Source organism: Phalacrocorax carbo, chromosome 18 (assembly GCF_963921805.1).
Source record: "Phalacrocorax carbo chromosome 18, bPhaCar2.1, whole genome shotgun sequence".
NCBI classification, from domain to species: domain Eukaryota; kingdom Metazoa; phylum Chordata; class Aves; order Suliformes; family Phalacrocoracidae; genus Phalacrocorax; species Phalacrocorax carbo.
This window is the reverse complement of record NC_087530.1, coordinates 12664743-12682736: the sequence shown is the minus strand read 5'-3', so window position 1 is coordinate 12682736 and position 17994 is coordinate 12664743. Positions and strand designations below refer to the sequence as shown.

General features: G+C 44.9%; 1 protein-coding gene across 2 annotated transcripts in view; it reads right to left on the bottom strand.

Annotated features, from left to right (window-relative positions):
- The window catches only part of RABL6 (RAB, member RAS oncogene family like 6), a 61501-nt gene that overhangs the window by 19457 nt on the left and 24050 nt on the right, over window positions 1-17994 (bottom strand). For both annotated transcript variants that reach the window (XM_064468626.1, XM_064468628.1), the window contains exons 7-9: window positions 17337-17442; window positions 11580-11683; window positions 2000-2358 (exon numbers count right to left, since the gene is read on the bottom strand). In XM_064468626.1, the coding sequence (XP_064324696.1) occupies window positions 2000-2358; window positions 11580-11683; window positions 17337-17442 (569 nt within the window). The remainder of the gene's footprint in view (window positions 1-1999; window positions 2359-11579; window positions 11684-17336; window positions 17443-17994) is intronic.

Here is a 17994-nt window from a genome sequence, read left to right as displayed (position 1 = left end):
GATATCAAAGGGATATTCCACATGATGTCATGCTCAGTATATAAACCTGAGGGAGGAAGAAGGAAGGGGGAGATGTTCAGAGTGATGGTGTTTGTCTTCCCAAGTAACTGTTACGTGTGATGGAGCCCTCTTTTCCTGGAGATGGCTGAGTACCTGCTTGCCCATGGGAAGGAGTGAATGAATTCCTCGGTTTGCTTTACTTGCTTGCTTGTCTTTATGTCAACCTGTGAGTTTTCTCACTTTTACTCTTCCAGTTCTCTCCCCCATCCTGCCTAAGCAAGCAAGCCGCTGCATGGGGCTGAGTTGCCAACTGGGGCTAAACCACAACACACTGTTACCTATCTTCAAGGTATCAGGATGAAATCTCATGAAATTAGCATAACCAAGAAGCCTAAAGTGATTTCAGAATTTGCAATATACAACCTTTTTCTTCTGCCCAGACTGCACTTCATATCTAGGCTTTTTCGGGTGAACAAGATTTGTATATTTTTTCTAGATTTTGCTCTACTAGTGCAGCTTTCAGATCACTTTTGCATAGAAATAACACTATTACTAATGCCACTGAGCAGTGTTGGTGTAAGAAAAAACACAGCCAAAAGAATTATTACTGCAAGACTTCAGGGGAAAGCTTAAATAACAGCTGACTGATTTTTCAACTGCTTTCCAATTATCTAGTCCCTAGGTATGTTCCAGTAGAGGTGCAGACCCTTGGCATGCTACCTAAACCTAGTAACAGTGACATATCAGCTTTTCCTAGCTGCCTTTTGCAACCCTCCTAAAAAGCACCCTTGAGATACCAAGACTGCAGACCATAAGCCTAGAACAGCTCTCAAGCTAAGTGATAGATTTAGGAAGAAAAAAAAATAGAAGCGAACAAACCCCGATGATTGTAACACTGGTAGCAGACCACTTGTCTTTTTTCTACATATCAATATGACAAAGGTTTTTTTTTTTTATTGACAAGGGATTCCTAACATTTGCTCCTCCTTGTTTGTTTCTGGGTAGAAGAGACATAAACAAACTGAAATGAGTGTACTGTGTCATACCTGGTAACAGACTCAGGAGGCAGAACATTGTGTGCAGATCAAAACCCAAAAGATTCCAACATCTGAAACTGCAAACCATGTTCCCAGCACCTCCTCCTTTCTTTCTGTGGGTGTCTTGAGAGTACTGTGAGCTCTAGGGATTGACAGTTTGAGAGGGAAGGTATTTCCAAAGGGTGATTCAAACCACGTCATGCTAATGATTTTTAGGCAGTGCCAGCTCTGCAGCTCCAGTTAGCTTCACAAAGAAAGCAAATGTGACAGGCAAATTAAGGTCCAGATCGGTAAAAGTACATGCAACAAAACCCTTGATGCTTCTGCCCTGCAACTTCATTTGGCAGGGGTTTGGACCGAATGCTGTGCTACTCTGCTCCATTGTGTACTAGCACTAAGGAAGCCGCCAAGGCGGGCTGCCCTTCTCAGACCATCTCTGAAGGAGCATATTTCCCTGGAGGGGAATCCGCTGCAGAGCCTGGACTTACATGATCATTTCTGGCTGAATAACCTTTAAAACCAGCACTCAGCTGTTCTCTGTTAACACACGGGAGCTCCTTTGAGCTGCGAGACTTTTGTGAAGACAGTGCTTCACATAGCTTCTCTAACAATTTCCTTGTTATTCAAGAGGCATATGTGCTCCTGGATAAGAAGGTGACAGTTATTTTATTAGTGTTCCCTGCGTGTTCAGTACCTTCCCCCAGAAGCATGCTACAGCCATCACCCAGGTGGCTCGACACAGTCCCCACCCAAGCCCAGCACAGAGACAAGCCAAAATGCCAATCAGGAGAAATAATAGAGAGTGGCAGCGCAGCTCTCCTTGGACACATGCTGCACACACACTTGGGGCCTGTGGCCTTCAGACACCAGTCTGCTTAGCCTCTCACAAGGAAAAAATGAAAGGGAAATAGAGAAATGCCCACAGGTGACATCCTGCCTAGACACTGCAGTCCAGCCCTTACCTGGCTGGGGAGGAGAGGGGTCTGACGCAGGAGACATCCCAAACAGACGTGAAATAATGCTGCGCTTTGGTGGTGGGACTGCAGCCGGAGGTGCCGGGGAGGCTGTAGCTGGCGGAGGCGCGTGCGGCTGCTGGGTCTCAGGTGCAGGCACTGGTGAAGAAGATGCGGGGGGCTCAGGAGAGATGGTGGAGCTTGTGGAAAGCGGCTGCGGTGGCTGTGGGGTGCCAGGGCTGGAGCTGCCCGTTGATGTGGAGCTCGGAGGTACTATGGGTGACTGGGAGCCAGAGGAAGGGCTTTGCCCATTAGTTGTTAGTGGAGACGTGTGCCCTCGACTTCGGGCTTCCATCATTTCAAGGAAGCTGCAGGGAAGGTAAATTGCAAATATAAGGAATGGAGGAAACATGCTCAACAGAGCACGAAGCATGATGCTGGGCTGCATTGGCTATGTGCTGAGCTGGGAGGGTATAGATCTGCTTTTGGTGGTGCTGTGACTCCCTGGACCACAATAAATTTGCTTCACCCACGTGAGCTAAACTCACCTGATCTGCACTGAGGTGTGGAGAATCCCAACCTGCTCTGTGCTGCAGGATAAACCCACACATGCAATGCTGCTGGGAACTTCCTGGATAGACAGACTATAACAACATGCCAGGGCTTGAAACACAACCTAAAGTCAGTTCTTGGACATGTGTCTCTAAGGGAGTACGTGCTACAGGAATGGCACATTTTTAGATTCAGCAGAAGGGATCAGAGCATTCAAAAAACTCACATGCTACAAAACCCTCTTCTTTCAGCCAAGAACGGATTTGAGAGGAGAATCCTTGAATGTCAAAAGAAAAGAGCTACCCAGAGGGCTCACAGAGGACTGACTGCAATTATCCTTCTTGCAATGTGCAGATATACAGGCAGGCTCTCCCCCTGCACACACTCCTCCTCTGTGTGGGAGGAAGTGAAGCCAAGCAGCAGAAGCTCCGAAGCAAGTTGTGGTCCTGGCTGGATTCCTGACTAGAAGAGCAATAAAGCCTGTACTGCTAGAGAGGGTGAAATGCTCTATCCTTTTCAAAAAGTAAACCAAGCCTGATGCTGCTGCAGCCTCCTTCAGCAGCCCGTTTGGTTAGCAATCTTTTCACAAGCTGTCTGCAAAGAAACACTAAGAGAAAGCCAGGCTTTTACTATGAAATGGTCTCAAAGTAAGACCTGCTACATGCTGCACATCTAAGAGGTATAAAGAGGACACCCAAAGTGAAGTATCATGTATAAAATCTAGCATACCATGGTCTTGCTTCTTATTTCATTAAGCCTAATGAACTTGTGCACAGAGGCTGTAGCTTCAACTACTTCTGCAAGAGAGGCTCCTCTCCCATACAGAGCACAACCTCGTCCTTCAGGGACTTGAGCCAGACACCTTCACTGGGATGACTGCTAAGCAGAAAGCAAACAGCAGGGGCTAAAAGACTCTAAACCCACTTGAGATATAATTTCCTATCCTAAGGAGCAACCTGATATACATTTAAGGAACAAACTAATACACTTTGTGACCAGCTGTGTCCGGAGCCCTAGAGAACAACATCCACAGAAAGCTGTTACTTGAATTGGAAAACCAGGAGTCCTTCCTAACTAAGGAACTGGCTAAAGCAGAGAAAAAGGGTAGCACTAAAAAGCAGTATTAGCTAGGAGAGAAACCCTTGGTAGAGTTCCTCACGGATTAGCACTGAGCTATATTTCAGCATTTCAATGAAGTGGCACAGAGACCAAGGAAATGCTCATGAGGTTGCAAGTTGTGAGGCAGCATCAATAGAAAGGAGGATAGGGGCAAGATACAGAAAGAATTGGACAATCCTGAATAACAGAAATGGGAAGAAATTCAACAGTACAAAGGAAATAGTCATCAGCTCAAGGGCTAGGAAACAAGTGTTCTTGCTGCAAGTTCACCAAACAAGAATGGCTAGGGAAGACTTGCCTCAGTCATTCCAGAAGAATGGGCTAAAGGCTGCAAGCGCAATGCTGCCTAGGAAGAGCAGAAAAGGAGCCCGGCTGTCACAGGCCATCTACTGCCTGTCCCCTGAGACCACTGTCAAGGCACCTAAATTAGTCTACCACAGTGTGGTAAATTCACTGATGCTTCCACCAGGATCTGGGGCAAGGCTTATGTGCTTATTCGCAGGGGACTAGTAGCTGGGGTGAGCTCTGTGACAACACGTTCCACTGAAAATGATGCATGGATTTGTCATGCATCAATAAGAAAATATAAAGGAGTTTAACTCTTGCACTGAGCTCTGTGGAGGCCGCACCAGGCTTGTTTGGAAGGCGCACAACACACTACACATACTGCAAGAATAGAACAGTGTATTTTCAGTGCGTCTCTGTCACTGTGCTGCAGGGCCAAGCAATGGTACATTACTCCTTTATTGCAGAGGGGGTCACCATACATGCAATTCAGCATCCTTCTAGGCAGACTATGCAAGGCATCTGTGGCGAGGGAAAGATAAACCAAGGGTACCTGCAATTCAGCCCTTATCCAACAAAGTGAATGCTCTGAATCCACAAAGCTGTGTGAATTGCTATGGCCTGAAAAACCATCCCTGAGATTTGCCTGCACAAGATGGGCGGCTCTGCAGATCCATGCCAGAAGCACTGAATGCTCCATTCTGTCATCCCTCCCCTCTGAGCTTTGATTCAGGGCTCCTGGCAAGCTGAAGGCAGGATAGCTGCGTAGCTTTGCTTTGTGGTACTCATTCCTCCTCCTCCCAAGCCCTACTCAGGGTTAAAGACTCCTGCCTTCCAACTGTGACGAGAGATAAATCCCAGCTGATCCACATGCACCCCTGTTCCTGTTTATAGCAACAGCGATCCTGGCTGGAAGGCCTGCAAGCTCGGGCACTGCTGCATCCAGCATCCAAATACTGATGCCAGCACTGCTCACGCTCCTGGCTGAGCTAAGCTCTCTGACTGCCTATGTGAGCACCTAAATCACCAACGCTACACGAAAACACAACTAAACCACCTTTGAGCCTCTGATCAGAATGCTGGGTCCCACCATCGAGGCAACTGGGTGACTCAGGTTGGGTAAGACCATTTTACACCGAAGACCAAGGAACAAGGATTCTGTACGAAGTATATACAAAGTACATATACAGTAATTATAGGATACAGAAAATGAAGCTCAAAGAGTACTTAAAGCTGGACCCAACAAAGCTCAGGACACTCTTTACAATATGAGGGTATTTGAAGATATACTGTACTTTGTACTACCAAAGCTGCCCATTTTGGAAACAACCTGCTTTGTTCTGGGCCAGTAGCCAGCTCCAGAGGGAGGGAGGGCTGTGACTACCACCTGTTTCTCCTGCAGAAACACATGATTTTTAAGAGCTGGAGGGAAAAATGCTACATAACCGAAGTATAAAGAGTGCCATCCTTCCCTCCTGCTCAGCTAGTCTGGAGAATGCACACATGCAGGCTTCTTCTGCACCTGTGCTCCTATGCCTTCCTCACCTACATTATGTAAAGGGCATAAGAACAAGAGACAGCAAGATATTTTTAGTAGAAAGATACAATGGTTATTTGGGGACAGCACAACACAGGCTCTTACCCCAGCACAGCACCAAGGAGAGCTGTGGCACGTGTGCTTTGTGTCACCCTCCCCGTCTCCAACCAGACAAGTGGGCCAGGCTCTGTGCTGTGTGCCATGACACCAGGGAAATAAGGATGGTCTGATACTGGTTTTATATGGGCTGCATAAACCAGCTCTGCTGAGCTCTCATATTCATATCTTCTTCCGTGAAAGAGGTGGGTGGAAAAACAGCATACATGAAAACGCTGCCAGCAAGCTCTCAGTAATTTCCAGGGTGGAGGTGTCTAAGCATCCTCCACACTTCAAAAATACTACATAATGCATGAATGCTTTCTCTGGCTTTACACACACTCTTCAGAGGCACAAGCGTGGCTGTTTTGGGAACACACCAGACCAAACCTGCCACGTGTCTGTTTATCATATTCTATACAATCTGGCCACTGCATTCCTTGTTCTATGCTTTCTGTCAGTCCTTTGCAAAAGGACTCACTCAAAATCTTACTGTGAAACAAGCAGCCTCATGTCCACATTATGTGGAGTAAACGAGGTTCTATTAAAGCACAGGATGAACTCACGCTGTGACCTGAATACACTTGTTCAGTTGGGACACAGAGACAGCAAACATGACACCCAAGTCCAGATGGGTTATCTGTCCTTACCCACCCAGGCTCCTTGTTTGCCTTTCAATCCTTCCATTCCAGACTGAGTAACAGTCCACGTCCTGGCCCAAACTCCCTGAAAAATTCACTGTTGGACCTGCTCTCAAGAGGAGAGTTTTATGCAATTTTAAAGACGAACATGCTCTACAGGAACAAAAATTCATCAGGGCCTGAGTTACTGTTGCTCCACTCCCAGAGGAAACAAACAAACAAAAAAAAGCACAAAAGGGTTTGTTAGCCTCACAGTTCCTGAAATTGCCACCGCTCAGGTTCATTTACTACTGAAGACGGGAGCAGCCTGAAGCTTTTTGGCTCCTGGTTCTGTGATCAATTTTTCAAATTTATTTCACGTGGCGATATATGTTTCGCGTTATTTTACTAATTGTGAAAATGAAGATTAATAGGCCACGTGACATCAACTTAACTGGGGTTACTGAGGGTTAGATTTCCACATGTTTATTTTGGGCTCATTAAAAGTACTGAACCTGATTCCCATCTAAGCCCAGGTCCCTGAGTGGGAAATCAATTGCCAAGCAAGGCTGAATCCTTCTGCCCAGGCCTTGGAGAGTACAGCCCTTCCCAAAAAGCTCCTCAGGTCTTCCACTTGACGCAAAAGGGATGCAGCAGCATAATGCCCTGTCCACAACATACGGGACACACTCCATGTTCCCCGCTTCTCTAGCAAGATTGATAATGACAGGGTTAATTTTCAGTGCAGCACCCCTCAAAAAACATGACCCAAAGTCCCATCTAGTACACGCTGGCTCCCGACCTGTCTGATGGCAACAGTGATTCCCTGCAAGCAGAAATGATAAAGGTGGGGCAAGGGGAAGAGGAAGCAAAAGTGGTTTTACTTTTCTAACTGGTAGTTCAGCCTTTAGCTGGTGCGATTCAGACCTGTACTTCAATACAGCTGAAGACACTGGAGAACAGCTCGAGCAGCAGGTCCTCCTGCCAGACAGTGCTGGGGTTACTCAGTACCACAGTCTTTGCAAAATTACAAGCTGTGCTCGTTGCAGACAAAGCAAACAAGCAAATAAAACCCCTAAACCCAATCAATGACTCTGTAGTGAATAAAGCTGTTTAAAGCAGGGAATGTGTCTCTCAAAAGAAGTCTCCTCATCAGGAGAGCGCAAATGCTTTTCTGCAGTCAGTGGTCCCCCATCTTCCCTACCTGGCCAGCAGCACCTGGCTATCCAGGATCCCCTGACAGTGCAGACACCAGCTGTATGGCACTGCTGGGGAAGGACCCAGGAGGACTTCCCTGGGAAACCTGGGACAGGTCCTGCTGCTGCAGAAGTTGTAGCTTGGATCATCCAGTATCTCAGATAATCTGAAGTTCAACTGCTTTGAATATATTTTCACAAAGTCTGACTAACAGTTTGCATAAGAGTTCTTAAACTCAAGGATTAAATGATCTGAAAATTCATTTCTTATTACAGATAATTCCTGTGAAGGAGTTGGACTTCAAGCGCTTAAAAATCAAACAATCACACAGTGATTGATAGATGACAATTTCCTGAAGCTTCTCAAAACTAAGAGTAAAAGATGGGGTATCTCACAAAGAATAACTTAAGTATTCCTTTTGACTGACTTACATCAATCCCTAGGGGGCAAAAAAAAAGTAAATTCAAAGAGAGTTAATTACTTAACACTTGAAATTAAATTTAGTCATTTGATATTAAAGAGTAATTCTAGAAAAAAATGCAGCCAAAATAAAAGCTCATGAAAACCATACATTAAATCTGCTTCTTTTTAACTTTTGCAAATGTTTCCACCACCAGCTTATTCCTGAAAAAAAATTAATATGCAGGAAGAGCTTCCACAATTTCCCAAAAGCTTGCTCCATGTGCACTGTTCAGTGAGGGAACAGGCACGCTGAACATCAAAAGTTTTCCTTGTGGCAGAAGCTAAGATGGGTACAATTAAAGATGGAAAAATTGAGCAAATTAAGTACAAATTCAGAACAGAGTAAAAAAGTCATTGCTGTTTGTTTAATAAGAATTCAGGAACTCAAAAAGGGCTGAAATATGTTTTTAGCAGCATTGAAAACAAAATCTGAGAAACCACAGGGAAAGTACCAGAGCAAGAGGTGTGGCAGGCAGAGAGGAGAGTAAGCACAGGGAAAGAGCTGGAAGCATATAAATGTGTCTTACACAGGCAAAGCCCCGCCAGTGGCTGCCCAGGGATGCCTTACGTAAGGCAGATGAGGCAGCGTTGTGTGCCACCTCGTGTTTTCTCCGGGATCCACATTTTAGAGTAATGACACTTTGTCCTTGGGTACCCGCTGGAAGGAGGAGGAAGAGTTCTTGTTCTCTGATCCAAATTTAGCATGGTCATTGTGACAGAGCAGCTACTAGACATGCACGGGGGTGAATGAAATAACTGAGATGTCTGGCACTGTCACCTCACCTTGCTCCATGGCCTGATTTTATGGCAGGAGAGCAGGAATTGCCTTGGAGGAGGTGCTGCAGCAGCCCCACCGTGGCCTGCAGCCCCAAGTGCCTGCGGACACCCCCCCTTGCTGGGCAGTTTGTGCTGACCGACAGCAGAACTTCCAAAACTGTCTAAATCGAAGCAGCTTCACCTCTGCCAAGGGTCAACAAGCCACACTGCACCAACACACATGCTGTATGTAACCGGGTGAGTATCAGAGGACAATGCACCAGGTGCTCATTTTGACATCCACCGCAGTAGCGTGTTAAACATGATAATCCTAAAATGATGGGCATCTGAAACGTCGATGCAAGGACCTCCCTAAGCCCTAATAACGAGCACTGCAGACCTGCCTCACAACTGCAAGCTGTAATTTCCACCATGTGCTGTCGTTGTGTCTGCAGATACTCTGTTCACCAGCCTAAGCTGTTTACTAAGAGTCAGAACTTTACCCAAAACCTAGTTCCTTGCCATAAGAGTGTGGTTTTTTCTTTAAATTGGGACTTTGGCTAAAGGACTTGAGCCTGATGAGCTCCTGCATGGATAAAAAAACCGAATGTAGGAAGAGTATACTTTTCAACTCTGGGGTTGAAGTAACCCCTCAGCAGCTCACCTGTTTCAGAGGGGTGCCACTGAAATGAACACTTTTCGTTTCTACCTGAGGCGCAGAGGAAAAAACTCAAAAATCCTAAAATAGCACTCTATTTTAGTCAGTGTGATCAAAATACTCGGACATGACATGGCCCGGTGCTTTTCCTTTGGGATCAGTGGCTCAAGGCAGGAAGCATCCAGGGATATTATAAAGACCTTTCTATAAAGTAGTGTTATTTTCTGAAAGCAAAGAACATTGGTCTCAGTACACAGACATAAATGTGCAGTAGCTGAAGTGAAAACAGAAGTTGGCCAGCTGCATAGAAACGTCAGTTTATTTGCTAAACCAGAATCCTAGGAAAATGTCTTGCTTTTAACATTTTAGCAACTCCTCTTCTGTCAGGTACCCTGTCTAAGTATTTCTTATGCCATGTTAAGCCAATTATGTAGCCTAATAGTGCAATTAGCCACCTGCAGTGCAAGCCCTCCCCAGCAGCCGAGCAGCAGTGCTTTGCTACAGCAGGCTGTCCTGCAGGACAGAAGGACAGCTACCCTGCCCATCTCCTGTTCTTCCTGAGCTCATGAACTAGTTTGGAAAATAACAGGGCACTGACACATGGGCCAAAAGTTTATCTGGCTTTGGAGTTTCTGCAGATGACTTGGGCTCCTACTGAGGTGATGCTCGCCACCACCAACTGCACCAAAAGCTCCTCTGAGCTTGCCAAAGGCAAGAACATACCTTTTGACTTGTCAGTGCTCAATGCCTAGAGCAATGTGGCCAGCCTGGCCCTAGGATTCTGGAGTCCACCGCATTGCAAATGATGCTCACTAGTCATCACAGTACTTCTGCAGGAGCACGTACCCAGAAAGGGCACTCTCTGGCACTGGAAGCACACCAATATTATAAAATGGTATAAGTTGGCGTGGTTACACTGGATGGGATGATCGAGTCTAATATCCATTGCTGGAACCAGGAGGTCTTGCCATCCCCACCTCTGCCTGCACCATACTGCTGCTGCTGCTTCCTTTAAATTCTGGTGTTAAGCAGGTGCTTCTCAGAGCCAGCCTAACTCAGATTAACCCAGAAGCAGATATGGCAGGAGACAGTTTTCTGCTGGATTTGTGAGCTGAATAGGCACATATTAAGGTCCAGCAAATGCCAATGCTGGTGTAAGGGTGAGAGGTGACTAAGTAGCAAGATCTTCTGGTGTAGTTTGGAACGGCTCTGCCAACTCTTGACTCTTAAGTACCTTCCCATTACTGATGCAGTATAAACCAAAATACTGGAAAAAAAAATCTGACAGCACAGCCCACGCAACCCAGTCCTTTGAGTAGGGATGTCAAGGGAATTGCTGAAGGCATGAGAAGACTAACCAGTCCCTAAGGAAAGGCATGTGGTGAACATTCTAGAAACAGTGCAGCTTTGTTGCATATGGGGTATTTCAGTGCTCTCAAAGGAAGACACACTGACCAAGGTTACAGAACTTGAAACTTGGTCTGAAAAATGCTTGTCAAAATGGCTGTGCATGAATATTTCATAATCATTGATTCCAGCTTCCAAATAAAGCTTCCTGTAAAGAATCTTTTTTCCAATTCATTCTGGGGTTGATTTTTCTGGCTTGCACATTACTGCAATAAAGACGTTGCAATGGGAATTCACAGAACACATTTGTCAACAATATACAAATTGGAAGAGATTCCTGTTCACTCTGCTACAGAGGTACTGTACTGGCTTTGCAGGGCTAAATCCAGCAAAAGCTCATTTCAAGCAGCAAGCAAACAGACAAGGCACTGAACAAACACAAGGCAGCAGGAACTAGCCACTATTTCAAATCAGAAATGCACTCAGGAGTGTAGAAGCATTCAAAGGCAACAAAAGCCAACAATGTTATTGCTATTACTTTCTGCCTGTAGTAAGACACAAAATACACAGGAATGCAATAGCCAGAAGAGGAGGAATCGACTTGTGTTCTGAGCAGTAGAGATGGAAAACATCCCCTTTCAGCATCAGAGGCTGCAACACCCTTATCAACAATGCCTTCCGCATGTGCTTGCCACCAGGGGTGCTGCTTAGCTCCACCTCCGCTGCCCTCCCACAGATCATGTGCCTGTAGGAACCAGAGCTTTTCACAGGGATCCCCAGGGGCAAGCTTTATTTCAGGTGATGCCACTTAAAAGTGATGTTTTACAAGATCCAAAGAAACCCTAAATGCCACCAGCTGGACCCTTCAGTCTAGCCAAGCGCCAGAGCTGGGGCTGCCCAACATTCATGTGACACCTAGACTGCAACAAAACAGTTAGAAAAGATGGCTCAGTAACATACAGTTCGTAGTTTTGATCTTCTGTCTCTTGCTGCACTGACAGCTCCTCCAAAGTTGCATCAATATCCAGCTGATTCGTCTCCAGCTGCCGTAGCAACGTCTCCCTCTGAAGAAAGGAAAATAAGCTGGGTCTGAGCAGGAAGGGTCATTGTAACAGATCTCTGCATTCACAGGGTGCAGCAAGATCTTGTGTCACCACTCTACCCACAGCAATGAATTAAACAGGAGCTTTGGTCCCCCTCACAGCGTTCAGTTTAAATACAGAAGTACAAAGGGAAGCTGAAGCAGTAGCAAAAGTATGTTAATCCAGAAAGTCTGTGTGTAAGAAAGTAACTTGTTCTGCAAGCTATACTCAACCGTAAATCCATGTGTGATTTTCATACACAGCATTGCCAGTTGCATTTGGAGAACAGTATCAAATCCTGCAGAGAACAGCTGTGCAACCCATTCATTCTGATCTTTTATTTTTTCCCCTGTGCTAAAGAAGTCCCCCCATAAGTAGGACCCAGCTGATGCAAAACCTCACAGTAATTTTCTTCTTACTGTCAGGGTAGATGAGGGAGCACAACCTGTCAGCTCAGTGAAATTTTAGAAGTCACTGCTTCTCTGCCTTCAGTTGCTGCCCCACATATGGGGGACAGACACTCTGGTCCATTTCAAGCGTGCAATAAAGTGAGTTGGCTTCACTAATATAACACAGAGTAGCTTAACTCAGTCCTTCCCTTTCCATATTTCCAACAGAATCCAAGCAAAAACCTCAGCTGAAGGGAAGTGCTGACTTAAAAGGCTAAAAATCAATTGTAAATGGTCATGGGACGCTCCTGATAGCCCAGATGGCAACAAGAAGAGATCAATACTACATGCACTACGCTGAGCCTGCTGGGGCATGGCCAGCTCCAAAGGCTCACCCACAGCAGATCCAGCGCCAGCCTCCTCACCTGCCTGCCCAACAGACCCAGCTAACACAGCATCCATTTCTGCAGAGACGTGATTCAGGATCCCCCGGCCAAGGCTAGAGCTGTCTGTGGCCACCGCCCCACTCCACAGTACAAATCCCTGCACCAGAGCCCCTTCCCCTCTGCTTAGATGCAGCCTGCTGTCACACACCTGGGCACCGGCAATGGCCAGGCTCCCACCACTGGCACCCCGCTTGCCTCCTGGGAAGGCTCCGAGCAAGGGGCACGCAAGTCAGTTTACACACTGAATTCTGGAGCCAAAAGCCACAACATTCAGTGCCTGAAAGCATCAACCCTCCCTCTAGCACTGCCTACGTACTAGATGGCATGGGAAGCACGGACGGCTCGTGCTGAGACACATCCAGTGACTCGCGGCACTGCACAGTGCCCACTGAGGTGGGGTCCACCGCTCCACAGGCTGCCAAGCTGCACCAGCGCCCCATCAGGAGGAGACAGAAGAGAAACCCCAGGTTTCCTCCAGACTGCAAAGGTTTTTGCTTTTATAAGTGCCTTATCCTCAACGTATATTTAAGCCTCCTACTATGACAATATTTTTGAAGTTTAGCATTGATAACCGTGGTGAATTTTTAATTCCATGTTTGACAACACATACACTCACTGCAGAAAGATCCCACTGGAGTAAAAAGCACAAAAGGAAATCTACACTTACAGAATGAAATCCCTACGGGAAGACAAACATTTGTATAAAGCAACGGCAGTCTCAACTGACAATATAGTTTCATAGACGCGACAACTTTGGAGCCACCAGTAAAGTGCACAAATTTAAAGAGCAAGTAATTTGTCTGCCTTTTGTAAAACACACCACGCTGCTCTGTGCCGGGGAGTAGTCAGGGCACAGACTGGGCCCTACATGGAGCAGGCTGATTTATACCAAGTTCTACCATGACTTAAATAAGCAAGCAAGGCTTAAGTAATTTTTATTTTGTACTACAAGACCAGGTGATTCATAGCGGTTGATAACATTTAAACATGCTAATTAACTGGAAGGTACAGCCTTTCTTGAAATTTAAGCACTTCTATGATCATTTAAGCTAATTTACTGCTTCAAAGGCATTTAGAGTCTTCATTTTTACCTTTATTATGAAGAGCTTGCAGTGATCCATATTTCCTTTGCTAGGTAATTTTTATTCATCATATTCATAAGCTCTATGCAGATGGAAACTTGACTTCAATTAACATGTATACAAAGAATTATGAAGTCATTAGTTAACTCAAATTCCCTTTATGGCTGTATACAGACAAGAAAGTTTCAGCAAAACATGCTACACAAAATTGCTACACAGGAGACATACCAATCAAGATTTTAAAAGTAATTCTAGATTTTAGAATTTAAGATAGGAGAAATTCAAAGTTTTAGAAGTAATAGATTTAACCCTTTTATGTTATTCATATGGTGTAAGCAAAAAATGAGACAAAAAAGAGCAAGTTTTCTGCTGCTTTGTGCTCAGTTTCCTAACATGAGTGAAATAAAAGCTGAGCAAATTAGCTGAGTAAACAGAGAGAGAAGGGACACTGCTCTTCAATAATTACCTTGGGCACTTAGATAATGTCTTTTGTTAAACAAGTGGTTAGCCTTTCCTCATACTTCGGCAGTAAGACATGTACCAGAGTTGTATTTATTTCAGTTTGCACAATTACAGTAAATTAGGAACTTAGATTTAATTAAGAGATGGTTGCATTTAATTTTGTAAAAATTCACTACTAATAATGCACTTCCAAATACTTCAAAAATAAATTCTATTTTACTATGTTGGTATTAAAACATTAAAGAAACGACTTATTTTTAGCTATGACCCAGAAGGGAATAAATCATGTGCTACAGACCAATGCTTTGGCTGAATGCCACTTTCAAGCGCTTCCTGGGAAAAGGCAATTTCTACTGTCCGCAGAATTTTGTCTCCTCCCAGTGCAGCATCCGAAGGCCAGTTGCCCTGATCACATCTGCACATTATGTGGGCCACCAGCAATACCTACAGCTAAACTGCATTCTCAGGTTTGACAATCCTTCCCTGGAAAGGAACTGATAAATAACTGAAGAGCCCAGGCTGCTAGAGGGGCCGTGGTCTGCACAGGGGGTGTGAATTTCAGCTACCACTTTCTTCATGAAAGATGCATGACTGTAAGCTGAACACAAATGTGCAACTTAAAACCAATGCACCGAACACGAACTCCACTGAAGGACAGCGTGGAATCTTGCATACAGCTGAACAACTCTTCCCCCTGAGAGCTGCGGGAGGCTAGGCTGAGGAACACAGAGAAACCTCAGAGGTCAACTGAGACTGATTAAATTATATGTGCATTTAATACCTGGTAGCATTCCTCTCCTTTAACCCTGCTTTGCATCGAAGTACCACGGAAATCACTCCTTTCTGGAGCCTGTTACTGGCAAGTCTCTCTGAAGGTATAAGCAGACCCTGTAGGAATTAAGTCTAGCTGTGATTTTCCTACAAATTTTAACATCAGGCTGCACTGGTTGTTAATCAGGCCCAGCGGGACCAGCCCTGGCTCCCCATGCACTCAAAGGCAAGACTCCCAGCGGGTCTCTGGGAGCTGCAAAATGCCCACAGCCACCCAGCAGCAGCTGTGGTGGAGCAGCATGAAGCTCTTCTAACAAACCTGTGGCACAAATGCAAGTGGCACTGGGAAAACTAAATGCAGCACACCTTGGCTTAAGTTTGACATCAAGGAAAGCCCCAAAGCCTGGGGGATGCAACCAAAAGCCTGTGAATTCACAGTGTCACCTGCCTCGGCACAGAATGGCAAGGCCATGGATCTCCTGCACGTCCGGGGGAAGTGAAACACGTAATCTCCACGCTGGATCCCGTGCTGTGATTTTTTTTCAGAATGCACAGAAAAGCACCCATCTGCAATACCTGTATGAGCACAGAACTGCAGGAATTAGTTTTGGCACTTGCTGTTTTAAAGAAAAAGCCAGGCAGCTATGGTCTGATCACTGTCTCTTTGAATGACAGGCATAGGACAACCTCCTCAACTGCCACCTTCTGGGTCAAGGTACAAAGAACAGAGCAAACATACTTACAAGCACGGCTTACACGTGTCCACCCAAATCTACCCTTGCACATTTTGGGAACTAAACTGTAAAGAGAAGTCTTTTGACGTTTGTTTCTGCAGTGTTGAATTATTTAATTACATTACATGAAAAACACAGGATTTGGGAGTCTCATTATGTATGTGGCACCTGCACATTTTGGGCTGCCCCCAGTGCTACCCTGAGCCCACTAAACAGGACAGTAGATGTGGGCTTGTCATCCCATCTCCCTCACCTCTCCTAAGCAACTGTCACCAGACTCACCAAACAACTAAAGGTTATAATAAATTTATTTTTTCTATTTCCCGGAAGACCAAGACTGGTCCAAGAAGTTCTCTGGCTTCAGGGCCAATTACCTTATCTAAGTGTCCTAATTGCTTTCAGTCTCAAATTAATAGATCACATTTACTTATACATAGCACATTTAAATGAAAGATCCCCTAAGACCTGCAGCCTAAAGCTGCTTCCAAGCAAACCTGATACTATGAATGCTTTGATATTTCCTGCTTACAACTATGGCTAGGAAAAACATTGCATATACTGATTGTTAACAGTATCATTATTAGCAGCTTTTAGAATGAAATCTAGCAGGAAGGCTGTGCTAATGTCTTTGTCTCTTATCAACATCTACTTGAGAAACAAAGGAGAGATCTACAAAACTGACAAAAGTAACCTGGGAACTAATTATTCTGCATGGTTTCCACAAAGACATCACTTTACCATAGGAGCTAAGGTTAAAAACCAAACATTTAACCAACCATTTAACCAGGCTGGTAGATTTCGGTCTCCTCCACTGAGCAGCAAGTTGGGTTTATATCTCAGTTTTCTAAAACTTCCTCCTGAAAAATTTATTGTTTGACTTGTTTCACTGGGTTTTTATACATTCGTTTTTCTTATCCTGGATCTTTCTGCTCTGCAGCTTGAGGATGTGGTTAACATCTGCTGATATATCCAAGCTTCTTCTGAACTAGCATTTCAGCGGGGATTATTTGTACAAAAACACACACAGACATTTCAAGTACTGGTGAAAGATAATCAAGATCAACTGCCCTTTTTTTTCTGTCCAAAAGAGGACGATACAACATCATATGTACCCCCAAGAAGTGTATGACATTGACCCCAAAGTACGCCTTTACGATCACACCAAAAGGTCCTCTTCTAAAAGACCACAGCTGAGAATTCCACCCTTCTGAGACCATTCAGCCTTTGCCTTTCCTCACTCAGTCCACCCAAGAAGCCTCAATTATGAAGGAAATACGAGAATTGCATCTGATCTGCTTGGATCCCCTGCACGTAGTTTCCATTAAGGTAAAGATCTTCAGCAACAGTTGTACCTGAACTGTTCAGTTCATCACCAAATCTCTTCTGAGTTTTAACTGAACAGAATTTAAATACAAAGTTTAACAAACATGAATAGGTAACATTTTTAACTTGGTAACTATGCCACTGGATGCACTTTTCTTAACAGTGGTTGCCATCACTTTGGAGACCTTCCCCAGAGGTAAGCATTTGTGAACACAGGAGAGAAGCATCCTCTTGCAAGCAGAGACACATTTAAGGCACAGGCACCAACGTACTAACATAATTTTGTTAACAACTCTTATGAAAACAAATCTACTCAGGAACCTTCAACAACAGAAGAAACCCCAAATACCAAATTCCTGCCTTAGAGACAGAGAAAATTAAATCTGTCCCACCCACCCAGCACATCAGGGAAATGCCCTCTGTCTTACCTGCAGCTGCAAGAAGGGGATGTTGAAGAACTTGTGCAGATACTTGAGGCCAAAGCTGTTCTTCATGGAAGACTCAGCATAGCGAAAATATGAGGAGCCGGGAGGCCTGTCTCAACCAGATAAATAGAGAGGAGAAAACTTGTACAAAGGACAAGGACTGCACAGACACAGAAGAGGCACTTGCTGAACTACATACCGTGAACAATCCTTTACAAGCCAACCCCTCAATCCCCAAATGTAGGCTAGCAGGTCATTCTGCTAGGGACTTGTTATTTTGTTTACAGACAAAATTCACACTTTATTCCTCCTGAAAGGTGGCAGAGCCCGGCTGTTGTTGTGTTGCAGTATCACGGGGCTGCCAGGCTAAGAAATACTACGTCACGACACTGAGCCGTTGGTTTACTAAACTGGGGGTTTCACAGCTGTACAAGCTGTTCATTTCTCAGTTAACATTATGTTTTAAAACCACAGACACACCTACATTAAGTCACAAGCATCAGCAGTGGGCATTAAACTCAGCTAAGTCACATAAACTTGTAAGCTAAGTCACAGAAACATTAAACTTATTTACAAGTTATGACATTACAGAATCAAGCCTTAGAATGGATACCATTTCTGTGTGCCTGACACGGGCACAAACAGATAAGACACCAGGAAA